Source organism: Alternaria novae-zelandiae, assembly GCF_023758075.1.
Source record: "Alternaria novae-zelandiae strain BMP 2774 chromosome Unknown scaffold_25, whole genome shotgun sequence".
Classification (NCBI taxonomy): Eukaryota; Fungi; Ascomycota; class Dothideomycetes; order Pleosporales; family Pleosporaceae; genus Alternaria; species Alternaria novae-zelandiae.
In genome coordinates this window covers 105,235-120,093 of record NW_026056985.1, presented here as the reverse complement: position 1 = coordinate 120,093, position 14,859 = coordinate 105,235, and the positions used below count along the sequence as shown (strand labels likewise).

Below are 14,859 nucleotides of genomic sequence, written 5' to 3'. Positions count from 1 at the left end.
CCTACGAGACCTGTCTGCAGAGGTGAAGAACAACCCTAAAGACCAAGAGCACGAGACAGCAGGCATGTACTCCAAATGAATGAACGGTCGGTACCTCCTACCTCGAGAGACCGACGTGACTGCTCACACAACAGTGTACTCGGAATGACGACATCGCATTCAAAAAACTTGGCCGACTCCAATCTAGATAGGAAGAGAACTGTCGGTGTCGGTGGCTGTCGACCACATGCTCCTAGTTTCGTCTCGGTCTGCCCTCCTCCCAGCTTCATCATCATCTGCCCCACTATCCATCATACCGAGTGCTTTCTGCCTCAAGTTCAGCACGACCATGAGATGCTCTGCACTCAATCGTTCCATTTTCCTCGCCGCCAAGATCTTTGCAGTCTTGATTGCGCTCTTGATCTGACGCCCGTTGAAGTTGAGCTTTGCCAGTTTCTCCAGGTCAGCTTCTCCGACATCCACGTCCTGCGCATCGATAGTAGCCAGGAAGTTGCGCCAGACTTGAAGGCGATCACTTTCTCCGAGCGAGCTGTAGCTCAGCGTGATATCGATCCGAGATTCGAAAGCAGTGTCGATACTGCGCATCCGATTCGTGGTCAGAATCATGATACCTTTGTAGTATTCGAGTAGGCGAAGGAATACTGAAACAAGCTCGTTGCGTTGAAGATTGTTCACAGTGCGCGCCTCCATGAACACATCAGCTTCGTCGAGAAGCAGGACAGCACCGAAATGTCCACACAGATTCAGCGCTTTCTCCAGACTATCCTCAACGGCACGCGCCGTCATTCCCAGATCACCAGCCCCGAGCTTATAGAGGGGGCGACGCAGGTGCTCAGAAACGGTCTCTGCGGTGAGTGTTTTACCCACGCCTCTTTTTGTTGGTGTCTAAAGTCAGTAAATGTCTCACAGACCGTGCGCACTGGGATACTTACGGAGGGCCGCAAAGCAGCATAATCATACCTTGGCCTTTGCCGACGACGAAGTCATCGAAGGGCTTCCCTTGCTTGAACTGATCGCGGTCTACCAGAGCCAAGACCAGATCCTTCTCGTCCTGATCGAGGACTAAGCTGTCGAAAGCATGCTCAGCCCAAGGTATTTCATGGATCTTAGTCACATCTAGCTTCTCCCACTTCTTCTTCTCAATGTCGAAACACTTAACATAGTGCACAGCGAGAAGGCATTCGTCATCAGTCATTGGTGAAAGGTCGAGTTCGATTCGCGATCCTGGGGTGCTTGGTACACTGGAGGAGTAACGGTTCATGGATTGGGCCCACGTTAGCTGGCCTATCTCAGACAGTTTTGCGTATGCTGGAAGCGGGATCGCGGGCTGGTGTTTGTGGTATGCTCGTGCATCAATAACCATCCGTTCGTTTACACGCTCTTCGTGTTGGTCGGTGAAGGCTTTGAAGAAATGGCCGCGCAGTTCTTCGAAACGGCGGCCTCGTTTGATGAGTCTTTCGCGGATACTCTCTTGATCAGGAAGACCCTCGAGAGGCGACACATCCAAGGCTGTCAAAGCTCGCAAGCCCTGATACTGGAACAAGTTCTTGGGCTGAGCAAGAAGACCACATCGCCTTCCGTCCCAGTCAACCACATCGACGCCTATGTTCCAGAATGTTGTTGGGGCTGGGGGAGGAAGGCATTCAAGATTACAATACCTCACAATCCCGACCGAGTCAGTCTCGTGGTCCATAACCATCATGTCAGGGATGAGAACCAAGCTCAGGTCTCGGAACGCAACATGCCCAGTCATCTTTACATCGCGGATCTTCTCGAAAGAATCTTGGAGTAGGGGCTCGAGGACTTCCTGCAATAGCTCAAGATGTTGCTCGGTTTCTGACTCTGGTTCGACATTATCCTTGAAACTAAGCATCGCTTCCCATCGATGAATGAATGGAAGAAACGGTGGTGCGAACGACTTCATCTCATGCTGTGTCAAGCCTGGATAACCTTCGAGAATCTTCTCCAGCGCAGCATGAAGGAGCGTACTGTTGATGCGTACTTCGTGGATCTTCCATTCATCCCTCACCTCGTCAAAACGATGGTAGACGTTTACTGCGAAAGCTTCCCGTGCTTTCTTTGTCTGAAGTCTGTCGCCTGTAGCACCATATACCGGCGGTTTTTCATCCACCCAATGGTATCTGTTGGGATCCTCATCGGTCGGGACGCGGTATATATCTCGGTAATCGCAGCGCGTCCCCGTATCGACGGCCTCCGTCAGGTCGTCTGCGGCGGGCAGCTGTTCACCTGGAAGGTACTCATGCGGAGCGAACCCAGGTGGCGGACCCAAGCTTGGATCCCAAGCGCCTTGATACATCATCTAAAGTGGATTAGTGGGTCACTGGGAATTCAAGATTTAGCGGTGGTGTCTAACCGTCTGTTGGTTCGGCACAGGCCTTGCCCCGCGTGGTGTACGTCGCGATCGTTGGCTGCTGACATCGTGTTGCGGTGGGATAGGAGGATAACCGCACATCTTCTCAGTAGACGAGTGTGCAAAGAAGTGAACGTTTGGATGCTCCAGCAAGGCTGAGCGTGGACAGGGGAGATCACGGTCGAGGAATCGCAAGTTCACAGTGCTGGATACTGTCGGAACAGATGACAATGCTGAAGTAGTGATCCAAGTTGCAGAACACGTCAAGCTTATGTCTTGAGCAGAGTCTGACGAGAGTGTCGCCGGATATATGGCTACTCGTTGATGGATGCCTGATGAGACCGGTGAACCTCAGGCTACACAACAGCCTCCCATACAATTGGCTAGAGACCGTAAGCAACGCCCCGCACCTCAACAAGATTTCAACAGGGCAATAAGAAGGCAACAAGATAGGGTGATACGAGGCTCGCGCGTGAGTGGATTCAAAGCACCTGATCGTACACTGCATCTGAGGTATGCCCAGCTCCACCACTGCCGCTTGTGTCACTATAGCTAGCACTAGCTCCCCCATTGAAGCCGCTGCCGTCAGTGCCCGCACACTCAGAAGAGCTGTGACTTCTAGGCGAGACACTCTCTGTTTTTCCACTCTCATTGTCATCCTTTGTGGAACTTGTAGAGCTCGGTTGTACGCTGCCTACTGAATCGTTGTTTCCGAAGCGCGTAGACTCGTGATGCGCAGAGGACGCAGAATCGTGTTGGATCAAATCTGGCCTCTCATCGTATCCTGTGCCATAATGCTGATGATGATCGATCTGAGCGAGAGGACCAAAGAGCAAGGCCCGAATCGCAGGATCGGTCACATCCTGGACCCTGGGTGTGTTCAAACCACGCGATCGGTATTTCGGCGGAAGAGGGATGGCAGTGTCTATTGGTTGCACAGGCTCGATGCTGGCGACTGGATTTGACTTGATGAGACGAAAGGGCGGCTTCTTGGGAGTCGATAAGCCCGCGGTGGCTTGCGAGGTTTCGTTGCCGACTGCCTGTGGTTCGCGTGCTCGCCGATTGCGCAGTGCGGAGAACTAATGACCGTCAGTGTATTGCAGTAGCCATTCGGTTTGATACTATACTATACAACACATTGTCGCTAAAGTCCACGGGGCGTTAGTGTAAGCTAGAAGTACAACAACAGTTGACGCGAAGTGAGGATACCGAAAGAGACTGATCGAAAGCGTAGAACAAACAGCAAGCGGGTTAGCCGGCTACGTTACGCATACATTGCTATACTTGCAGCAATGTTATGGCCTCGTTCCTGGCTCGTGATACTTGAGGAGCCGAAGCACAGCCTATCCGAGGTACCGTGGCTCCGCATGCCTGATACGGAACGATCACGACATTGGGAAATCGTAAAGTTTGGCTCTTTCGAGATGCCCAGGTGGTGTCGAGGTCGAGAACGTGTTCTTGTGAAGCGCACATGTTGCTATGTCGCGCAACACCTCATGACTTGTTCTGGGACAGCATGTCTTCCTCCGCTTCTTGAGGGTAGTACATGAGAGGCCGGAGCGGGATTGCGGGTTGGACTGGTGAAATTCCGGAGGTACTCAGGAGGTGCGTCCGCAACCTTGGGATTACCCCGCGACGACGCGTCAGTACGATCAAGTATAGACTTTCGAGCGTACCCAACCACACGCTCCTACACTCTGCGTTACGATGATGTCCATGATGCTAGGTGGCTTGATGGTGGGATGTATTGTGGTGTTGAATGTGTTGGTCGCAGGAGACGCGAACAGACACGTCCATCCATTAGCAAGAGCGGCCAGCGCTTCGCGCTTGCGCTAGGCCGGCATCATCGCTCGCACATTGACTCTGCTGCACCACTCTTTCACGACACCCTGTGAAATCTCATGCCACGGTTTCACGTAGGGCCGAATCCTGCGATAACAATTCAAGATTTCTCGACGCCTACATCACGCAGCGATGCGAACCATGAGCAGATCTCCGAGAGTATGACATCATCGCAGTCTGGCCTGCCACATTGAATACGAAGCGCAAGGGCTGTCGGATGGTCACCCCAAGTCTAGTATGAACTCCTATACTGAGCGAAAAGGAAAATAAGACTAGATGAAGCGCTGTAACATTCATCGCTCGAGTCGCTTTGCTATTCGCACTCTAGGTGAAGAGCCACTTACAGTGACCGAGCGGTACACAGCTGGGCTTTTCTCCTGGCGTATCAATGCCAGAAACTTGCGCATCCAGGGATGGTCAGCGCCTATAATCTGAGACACAGAGCATCACGTCTTGCCATAGACTGCCACGTCGACGGCACGTGACCAACTCGACCCTTGTGCAAATCACTTCACCGCTCCACTCAGTAAACAAGGCACCATGGCAGGATACGAGAGCGGATTGACAGCATGCGATAAGTCATAGCTGACAGTTGGAGATTTATCTACGCATAATACAACTGTCATGTGCAAGTCCATTCACTCATCAAAAAAAGCTTCGCGGTTTATAACTCAGGGTCTGGCTGCGTCCTGTTGAACGACCCTACGGACCCCTGCATACCTCAATCCACGGCACCACTTAAGCTCGAAACTGGGTTACTACGTCATACCTCTTTGCAGTCGCGAAGTTTGCCATGTGCTACCACAACTATTCGCAGCATAATGGGTAAGTCCTTGTGGTTCGCGGTACCTTTGTGGGAGAGCAGTCAATCTGGAAAGTAGCCTCTCTGATAACTTTGTATGTAGTTGCGGCCACATTGGCGAATCGCATACGCTTCCATGGACGCTGTGCGACACGGCGATTCAGAATCTGAACGCGCTCCGAGGGCCCAACTCTCCACCAATCTCCTCGCCCACAGCAAACTATGCATCACCACCAAAGCGCAGCTCATCCACGCGACGCTTCTTTTCGCTGAGCGGACAGCTTTCGCGGTCTTCCACTAATGCGTCGACGAATTCGCGCCGCGCCGTTTCGGGCCCGTCAGGCACGACAACGCCCCGAACTTCAGACTCAAGCTCGGGGTCCTACAACTATACCATGACGCTGGACTACAGCACCTTGCCAGACCATCAGCTCGCAGCTGTGAAATGTGCAAACCCTATTAAGCGCACGCATGTTAGTAGGGACATGGTGGTCTGCAAAGATTGCGCACGCGAGATAGGCCATATGCGCAACATGATTCAGCGATACGACAAGACCGGTAGCATACGCGGCACCGCCGCGTTTGAGAAGTTCTTGAAGTGGGAGGGAGAAGGCGGAGGAGAAAGGGAGGGCGACTTGACCGTGCCAGTGGACGATGACAACGATGGTGGGTCCTTTGGGGCTAGGCAAGCTATTATCATGGGCCATCCAGAGAGTGTCATGAACGCTGAGGGGCCGAGGGGCTTGGGGACGCTCGAACGAGAGGGAGGATATGACTATCGGTATTGAACAACGAAATGAGTGTTGAAAGAGTCGGAGTGAGGGGAAGCGGCATGTAACGAAGACGTCCTTAAGTCTTGTGGATAGCACGGATAGCACTTACGCAACCTTTACATCGTTCCAAGCTCAATGTGGTCCGGCCCCTCCCGCAGCTTACCACTAGCGTATGATACATGCAAGTATGAATTCATATACGAAGTCTCCTCTTCATACTGCAACAACGGGACCACAATGAGCGCTAATCCCTGCGAGCTGTGATAGATCATACGAGAATCGAACGACAGGTCGGTCGCGACGGTCTTGTTGTTCCGCGGCTGCCATATGCATACATGCACAAGACCCACGCAGACTAATTCCGTTAACGAACCCATGCATGCCAATTACCGAAAGCATGCAAGAGCTGCAATGCTTATGTCAGACTTACACTGATCCACTGCTCTGCGTACGTTCTGATTAGCTCGGTGTGAACCTCCTCCACCGCCTCTCTGTTGTCTATCTTCAAGGCAGATACTGTACAGTGCACGCACCCAAGGAATGCGCATTACTACATGCTTACAAGGAAAAGGAGTCGCGCATCACTAGCAGCCACTACTTCGGCGCCTTCCGCCGTCTGCGCCACCTGCCTCCAACGCGACGCATCGAAGCTTCCACTTTCGGAAGCAGCGTGAGGATGGACGGCGACTATGTAAGTTTGAAGCGAGTCCTAAATCACGGAAATGCAGCTAGATAGCATTACTGCTTAGATACGATGTCTTAGCTGTCTGGACTTCGCACGAGCACCTGGATCGGAACTCTGCAAATGGGAAGACCTAACGCAGATGTGATGCAAGAGTGAACATGATGATTACATCCAAGACTGTGTCCAATCGTGATCTGGAAATCTGTCACTCCAAGGCTCGGTAGGTTTTGCCGACGGTGCTCCACTACTGGCTGCATTGATCTGCAGTACAGCCCTTACGTAACCCTGGCCGAACTATTCTTTGCGGCTCGACTGTCAGGTACTTTGAGGCTCGATGGGTAGATTGATACGCTGTGTGACCTACACCGTTTGGAACTCAAGACAGTCCACAAGCAGTTTAGGTACTTAGGTCGATACTCCGCGGAGCCGTGTGGCCTCTGCACTAGGCGGGCACCAGCATGGTGTACCCGCACCTTCGCTTCGCACTTCCTGGTCGACTCGAGATCTCGATGCGATCTTCCTTTCCAGGCAGTGATAGTGAAGGTCGCCTCTCGTTTGTCGGTTTTGCCGTCCGCTACGAACGACGCTGTTGCCTGCCATGTTCTAGAACAAGTAAGTTGTTTGGAAAAGAATGGGGCGGTCTCATATTCTCACCGTTTCAGGATGTTGATCAGGAAATGCGGTGCTTACTTCCGCGATGCGTAGTGATGAAATCGCGACAAAAGCAAAGCATTGGTTCGGCCTTGTGTCCGCAGTTTTCGATAGATGTCCCGTTCCATTACTCAAAACAGATACATTGTTACGTATCTTCGCAGGCCTTGCTTCTTCTCACCGCGCTATGGGATTGTATTGGCTCGGTCCTACGACCGCAGTATTCAACGGGTATGTCCCGAAGTTACTCGAAGAAGACATATCCTAGAGCCATATTCCTCCGTGGAAGCAGGACTTACGGCTCGAAACAACATTGGCTCGGTGGTAAATCCGCAGTCTTCGACATCTTTCAGAGTTACCGGAAAGAGTAGATAGAGAGTCAATTTTTCTCCGCGGTATCGAAAGCGTCATTGTCAAACATGTTGAGGCGAGTAGGGCGAGTGGATACTATATAACTTGAGTAAACTACTTGCGATCTGGTCACTCGAGCATTGTGTTTGAGGGAAGAAATTGACATAACGTTCACGGCCAGCGTGAGACGCGAAGTCACGGACGCATGATTGTGGAGCTCATTATACATGCGAACGAAACACGACAGTTCGTGCACATGAGGTCGAAGGAGCATGGAAGCGTTTTCACGATAATCATGCGCAGCACGCTTCTCTTCACAAATGCAACTCGCAATCACGCTAAAGTGGAGAAAACATCAATCAAGCCTTTGGCGTGCTACCTTCTCATTGAGCCGATCTAAAGATGCGTCATCTCCTACTTCTCTCTATCGTAATAACCTCTTCTCCTCGATATCAATCACGCAATTTGTCACAGCCTAGTCTCAGCTATTGAGAATTCTAGAATAGATCGCTCTGCTATTGTGCGAGAATTGAATCCGGATAGCGCCAACAACACGCCGGTCAACATGTGCATCGAAATCAACACTCGTTACCGCCACTGCGCCCACGCCACCCTTCTCCGCTGGGACTACTGCGCCATCCTCACACCCCGTGAACGTCAACCCGCCACCGGCCGCTCCTGTCGAAAGTATAAATTGCGCTACAAAGAAAGTACCGACAACAGCGGCTGCTTCGACTGCGCTTTGGCTGAAGTCGCTGGATGGAGCGCGGCAACGTCGCCAACAGTGTCAGGCTTTCCGGAGAGATCACCCACCGTATCGAGTTTCTTGAGCGCTGGTGAAGGGAGCGCGAGGGCGATTTGGTCGCCGCCAGTTTCACCGACATTCATGGGAACCCCGACTTTCTTCACGTTTGGTAGTGCGACGGGAATGCTGGGTGGCAAAGGGGATCGGATGAGTAAGGAAAGCGATGTTAGTGTCGTTGCGAGCGATGCGCCGTTGACTCCAGGAGCGCCGAGGAAGGACTGGCGGCCCAGTGGCGATAGTAAGGAGAGCCAAGAAGACGAGCACCATCATGACGAAGCGAGTGGACGTGGGTTGAAAAGCTGGTTCAAGAAGAAGTTCAAGGCGAGAGAAGGGTACAACGGGGCATTGGGATTCCAGATGATGGACGCGTAGTTGGCAATAGCTAGGGAGATACGTTGGTGACTTATGAGGACGATGTGTAAGTCATGAAGTAGCGGATGGATACATTGGCGGATATTATTTCGAAAGTCAACAAATATACAGTGAGTACGTCCAGGCTCTACCAAAGCTTTGTCTCAAATTTCTCCCTTAGCTTCTCATAGTGCGTCACATCGCCGACACTCGGCCTGACGGTCTTAGCCGCCTCGACGAAATCAAACTCCTCGACCACCTCGCTGCGTCTTCGAAGCGCGTGTTGTCCGGCTTTGCGCAACAAACTCTCCAAATCAGCACCGGAGAAGTTATTGCATACGTCTTGGCGACCGATTCCGGCGAGCTTGTCGCTGAGAACGCCGCGTTGCCGAATGAGCGCCTTCAGGATATCCACACGCTCTTCTGGCTTGGGCAATTCGACGTAAAGTAGGGTCTCCAAGCGCCCGGGTCGGAGCATTGCCTCGTCTATCATCTCGGGCCGGTTGGTAGCAGCGATGAGATATATGCCTTCGCGCATGGACAGGCCGTCGAGCTCTGTGAGCAGTGTGTTCACAACGCGGGCGGAAGCTTCGTGGAGCTCGGTGGAGCGTTTCGGAACGAGGGCGTCCAGCTCATCAAAGAAGATGACACACGGTACGGAAGAGCGGGCGCGCATGAACACCTGGCGTAGGGCCCTTTCGGACTCTCCAACGTACTGGAACTTGTTAGTATGCGGAATGTCTTTTGAAGGCCATTTTGTAACGTACCTTGTTCAGAAGCTCTGGCCCCTTGACGCTGATGAAGTTTGCTTTGGATTCCGCAGCCACCGCCTTGGCCAGAAGTGTCTTACCGCAACCAGGCGGTCCCCACAGTAGCACTCCAGTGGGGGCTGAGATACCAAATTTGGCAAACTTGGCCGGATCTTTGATGGGCTCGCAAATAGCCATCTCGAGCTCTTCGCGAACACCTGCCAGCGCTCCGACATCTCGCCATGTAGTGTCCGGCACAGTGGCAAAGCCTTCTCGCTTTGATGATGGGGTGATAGTAGGAAGTACGGCCTCAAAAGCTTCCATCGAGATTACTGTATCTTCGAAGCCCTCAGGCCGTGGAGCTTCCGTATCCTTGACGCGGGTAATCAGACGCCGAATAGATTGGTACACCCGACTATCCGCGTTTAGCGAAAGACCGTCGTCAATGTCCATTGTAGTCTCTGCGTCGGCCGCTTGCTTCTCGAGTGCTCGTCGATACTGATCCATAGACCATGTACCTGCTTTGCTAACCAGATCCTTCAAATCGGCACCTACGAATCCAGCTGTCCGTTTCGCTAGTACACCAAAGTCGACGTTCTCCGCGAGCTTTGGTTCGCGCGTTAGAGCTTGGAGTATAGACCGTCGCATAAGCTCGTTGGGTACACCCATGTTGATTTCGGTATCGAATCGGCCTCCTCGACGCAGGGCTGGATCAAGACTATCAGGGCGGTTGGTAGCGGCGAGTACGATAACAGGCTTGCCATTGTTGCCTTCCATAGCCAGACTGTCCATGGATATGAGAAGCTGGGCAACTATTCTCTTCTCCATTTGACTTTGTGCACTGTCGCGCTTAGGCGCAATGACGTCGATTTCGTCGATGAAGATCAGACATGGTGCAACCTCCTTGGCCTTCTCGAAGTGTTCCCGTACCTGCTTCTCGGATTCTCCAGACATGCCTGAAACAACAGATGGGCCCAGAATTTCAATAAAAGGTACACCGATTTCAGCAGCGAAGGCTCGACTTATGACTGTCTTACCACATCCAGGGGGTCCATGAAGGAGAATACCGCGTGGTATCGGAATCTTGCGGCTGGCGTATTCTTGTGGGCAGAGAAGCGGGAGTACCAGATGCTCTTTGAGTTGCGTCATGACCTTCTCAACACCCCCTATATCTTCAAGTGTAACACCTGTAGGAGCCGCAGTATCGATCTTGTTCTCCTGAGCCCCTGCCTTCTTCTGCCTCTTGGCCTCCCTCTCTTCTTTCGACTTTCCACTATCCCGCTTCTTGCTCTTCTCACTCTTTTCCGCATTTGCAGCAGGCGGAATCGCCCATTGATTGACAATTTGCTTGTTCATCCAATCGCTTGATCGATCCTTCTTCTCCTTTGGCTCGTCCATGGTAAAGTCTCCTTCAAGTTCGGCCATCTCGTCTTCGTCGTCGGATTCTTCGTCTTCGCGGATAACGTCAATCACGCGGTCAATAGAGTCCTCAATCTGCTTCTTGGGCCGCCTCTTCAAGCTCGAGTTTGATCGCTGTATGTAGTCGTATACCGTAGATAACCGGAGCTTCAGCGCCGACTCACCCTTTTCGTCCAGGTATTTACGGACTACTTGGTACACCTCCTTATCGAGGCCAGCCTGAAGAGATGGCCGACCTTTTGAGACCATGGCGACCACGATGGTAGGATTTGAGTCAAAAAATAGGTACAGACTTCGATGTATTCGCCTGGCGTAGTTGGAGTGCTGGACCTTTCTAAGCACCCGACAATGGAGAAGGCTCGAAAACTCCTGGATCCTGTACAGCCAGTGAAGCCTGGTACTGATACAATGGTGACTGGGCTGCGACACGAGACTTGCACGGTGAATTGGTATGCAACGGCAATGTTGCGCGTGGTTGTCGCATCACCAAAAAAGTTCGCGACGGCTATCGATAAGGAAAAGTAGCGCCGAGCTTAGCTTAGCTCTAGCCCGCATACGTCAATCAAGGCACAGGGTCATGTCGCATGCGCAACCCCCATCCCTCATGGATCTCGCAGCAATATGGGCAACTCAACCAGCGCGAACAAGATTTCAGCCCAGGATAAGTGAGTTCTGATTTCCACTCCATTTGAGCGCTGCTGACGTGCCAGGGCGATCCTGGATATGAAGAACCAGCGCGATAAGCTACGACAGTACCAGAAGCGCATCACCGTCCTGACCGATCGCGAGAAGGAGATCGCCAAAGAGTGCTTAGCCAAAGGCGATACGAATAAAGCGAAGCTGGCGCTGAGGAGAAAGAAGTACCAAGAGGGTCTCTTATCCAAGACCGATGCTCAGCTAGCGCAGCTCGAGATCCTGACGAGTGATGTCGAATTCGCTCTGGTCCAGAAGGATGTCCTGTTCGGTCTGCAACAGGGAACGGCAGTGCTCAAGGAGATACACAAGGAGATGGGCGGCATAGAGAACGTGGAGAAGTTGCTGGGCGAGAACGAAGAGGCTCGGGCTTATCAAGAGGTGCGTCGAATCCCTACGCTTCAAACCAGATGGGTGCTGACACGCGCAACAGGAAATCAGCGAACTCCTCGCGAACAAAATGTCGAACCAAGACGAAGACGAAGTCGAAGACGAGCTCGATGCTCTCGAAGCCGAGGTCAACGGCACCGTGCCTGCACTGCCCGACGCGCCCGTTGCCCAACCACAGTTCACACCCGAAGAGAAGGCGCAGATGGCGAAGGACAGAGCGGCGAGAAGGGCGAGGGAAAGGGCTGCCGAGCAGGCATCGCAGCCCATGCTGGCATGATGAGACATTGCATTGGCGCATAGATTGCATTAGAGCGTGGCGTTGGGGTGTTTTGCTGGCATCGCGTGGACCATGTGGCACTTGGCATGGTGCATGTGTGCTACATCTACGCATATACACAGGATTTTATCTGCGACGTTGTTCCACGGGTTTCTGCAGATGATGACGACGTGTGCGAGACATGGGCAATGATGCGGCGTCTTGCATGTTTGCTGTCCACGCCAGTCTCGCCTTCTCTTCACACGGCGAGCGCGCTGCGTCATAGCCCTTGCCCTACAACAACGCCGTCTCTCCTGCCATCCCTCTCCAAACCACCAGAACCTTCTGACGCTGTATCAACAAGCCTTACCCCAGCTCTTTGCACGAAGCTCAAAGCTACCCCGCCATCACCCCACCACCATCAGCCTTACCGAGCAAACACACGCGACAACCCCAGCAAACATGTCGCACTCGCACTGTCACGACGAGCATCACGACCACTCGCATGGCGACGGCCACGACCACAGCGATGACATCACGCCCGCGCTACAGAACATACTCTACGAACAACTCGACTTCCCCAAGCTCGTCACCCTCAACGAAGATGAATCCAACAGCGGCCGCGCAATCTGCCAGAAAACATGGGCACAGCGCCTCGACCCGGAACCCGAGCTGAAGAGCAGCGCTGATGAACAGATCCTCATGACGGTCCCCTTCACCGGCCAAGTCCGCCTACACTCCATCATCTTGCGTACAAGCCCCGGCCCCGACTGTCCCAAGACCCTCAAAGTCTTCGTCAACGAAGACTCGCTCGATTTCGAGACGGCCGCCGAGAAGGAACCTACACAGGTACTCGAGATCAGTCAGACGAGTGAGGTGCAGGAGATACCTGTCAAGAGGGCAAAGTTCGGCACTACCCGTAGTCTGAGCTTGTTCTTCGAGGATAACTGGAGTAATGGCGAGGAGGACGAGACGCGAATAAGCTATCTGGCGTTCAAGGGCGACTTTATGAAGCTGAACAAGGAGGCTGTTTCTGTGCTGTACGAAGCTGCTGCAAACCCTAACGATCATAAGAATATTGTGGGTATTGGACAGGGCGTGGGAAGGAGTATACAGTGAGCAGGATGGGTGCACTGAGCTACGAGTGGTCGCGTTGGAGGAACTTCACATAGTCATGGCGCATGGTATGGCGTCAATGTCAAGTAGCATGCTTATACTACGGTCTGTCGATTCTGCGACATTGACGTACATACAAGCAAATGCATTTCATAGTCTGGAGGGTCAGCACAGGTGCATGAAATGTTTATCTGAGATGACATACTCAGCGTTATATTTGCGCTTTCGTGGGTATCGTTTCCTCCTTGTATGCATATAGTCTTTATTCAATCCAAATAGCGCCCGTCATGCGGTATGCGCCCAGTTCCTTCTCTGGCGCCGATGTCGTCCCAAACCGCGGAGATTCGTCGCTCTGGGCGCTATCCTTGAACTTCCGTCTTTCCTTGCTTTTGCATTTTTCGCATGACATCTTCCGTTTCTGAGTCGCAACCTCTCCCGCTCGCTCATGTATGTCTCGTTCCGCCCAGCACCTCGCCATGCACTTTGCCCCAATCAATCTTCGTGTCGATTTCCTCATCCACTCTACCCACCACTGCCACGCTATCACCCCGTATGATGTATAGTCCAAGAGGCACCTCTTCACTGGGTTCTTCGTCTTCTATCGGTCGGATGATGCGCTCGACGGCTTCTTGGAGGACGAGGTTCATGCTGCCGTCGCACGAGTGGAGGAGCCCGACCATGGTGCGGCCATCGAGGGTGAGGACTGATACGCGCTCTATAGATTGTTAGGAGAATGATATGGTAAGGAGCTGTGGAGGAGAAACTTACTGTTTAGGTAGGCGTTTAGTGCCATTGTGAGGATGCTGTTTCAAAAACCGCTGGTTCGGATATTCGGTGGAAGTGCGTAATTCAGCCGGTATGTGAGAGCGCCTAGGCCGTGCTCTTCACAGTCTTTCTGCGAGGGACCGAAGAATGTTTGCGCAATGTTTCGCGGTATCGTGTCTTATGGAAAAGGTTGCGACTTGCTGCGGGCTTACGTCGCGGAATTGTAGAAACTTGGACGGATCTCTTCGACCAGTGAGACTAGAGGTGGATGATTGCGGGTCGAGTGAGCGAGAGGAAGCAACGTGCTGGTTGCGCGTGACGTGGTTTGGTTGGAACTGGACATGAAGCTCGCGATGCTTTCCGGTGGAGCTTCAGATGGCACGTGCGCCGCGCCAATCAGAGCGGTCTACCCTCCGCATCGCTGCTCTTCTCTCTTCCCTTCCCCTTCACCATCACACAAGCTGATGCCGCGGTCCGCTGTTGCTTCTCATGTGAGCGCTGAAGATCATATCCTTCAATACATCCTCCTGCTACTACTGCGCCCCCATCCCCCCCTGATTTGACCTCAGTATCTGAGTACACAGAGCCACTCTACCTACGTAGCCATGTCGCAACCTTGGACTTGCATAGGCAACAACGAGCAGAACAGCGCGTACCATGGTTAAGTGCTGTGGGAGTCAGTGGAAGTACTGTGTGACCTGTTCAACGTTATCTCTCGGATCGTCAGCATGTATTTTTTATTGAATTTTTCCACCAGCCCCTTCTCCACGACGGACAGAATGGCCAACCTCCTTGACGCTGTTCGCCAATACCCTATCTTCGAGGCGCTATGTCCCCATC

At 52.7% G+C, this 14,859-nt stretch overlaps 6 protein-coding genes across 6 annotated transcripts; 3 read left to right on the top strand and 3 right to left on the bottom strand.

Annotated features, from left to right (window-relative positions):
• Positions 1-183: 183 nt before the first annotated feature.
• Positions 184-2,262, bottom strand: J4E88_009579 (uncharacterized protein; the record flags this gene model as incomplete). The annotated part of the gene is given in 3 exon segments (XM_049403178.1): positions 184-845; positions 961-2,247; positions 2,259-2,262. The coding sequence occupies 3 exon segments, from the start codon at positions 2,260-2,262 to the stop codon at positions 184-186; spliced, it is 1,953 nt and encodes a 650-aa protein (XP_049250952.1).
• A 2,744-nt stretch (positions 2,263-5,006) lies between these two features.
• J4E88_009578 (uncharacterized protein) lies at positions 5,007-5,803 on the top strand (the record flags this gene model as incomplete). The annotated part of the gene is made up of 2 exons (XM_049403177.1): positions 5,007-5,038; positions 5,119-5,803. 2 exons carry the CDS (start codon positions 5,007-5,009, stop codon positions 5,801-5,803), a joined length of 717 nt encoding a protein of 238 aa, XP_049250951.1.
• Positions 5,804-8,779: 2,976 nt separating this feature from the next.
• On the bottom strand, positions 8,780-11,048 carry J4E88_009577 (uncharacterized protein; the record flags this gene model as incomplete). Its single annotated transcript, XM_049403176.1, has 2 exons — positions 8,780-9,346; positions 9,399-11,048. The coding sequence occupies 2 exons, from the start codon at positions 11,046-11,048 to the stop codon at positions 8,780-8,782; spliced, it is 2,217 nt and encodes a 738-aa protein (XP_049250950.1).
• A 372-nt stretch (positions 11,049-11,420) lies between these two features.
• J4E88_009576 (uncharacterized protein) lies at positions 11,421-12,159 on the top strand (the record flags this gene model as incomplete). Its single annotated transcript, XM_049403175.1, has 3 exons — positions 11,421-11,464; positions 11,510-11,873; positions 11,926-12,159. The coding sequence occupies 3 exons, from the start codon at positions 11,421-11,423 to the stop codon at positions 12,157-12,159; spliced, it is 642 nt and encodes a 213-aa protein (XP_049250949.1).
• A 441-nt stretch (positions 12,160-12,600) lies between these two features.
• J4E88_009575 (uncharacterized protein) lies at positions 12,601-13,257 on the top strand (the record flags this gene model as incomplete). The annotated part of the gene is made up of 1 exon (XM_049403174.1): positions 12,601-13,257. The coding sequence occupies one exon, from the start codon at positions 12,601-12,603 to the stop codon at positions 13,255-13,257; it is 657 nt and encodes a 218-aa protein (XP_049250948.1).
• Positions 13,258-13,697: 440 nt separating this feature from the next.
• On the bottom strand, positions 13,698-14,047 carry J4E88_009574 (uncharacterized protein; the record flags this gene model as incomplete). Its single annotated transcript, XM_049403173.1, has 2 exons — positions 13,698-13,969; positions 14,023-14,047. 2 exons carry the CDS (start codon positions 14,045-14,047, stop codon positions 13,698-13,700), a joined length of 297 nt encoding a protein of 98 aa, XP_049250947.1.
• Between the last annotated feature and the right edge of the window lie 812 nt (positions 14,048-14,859).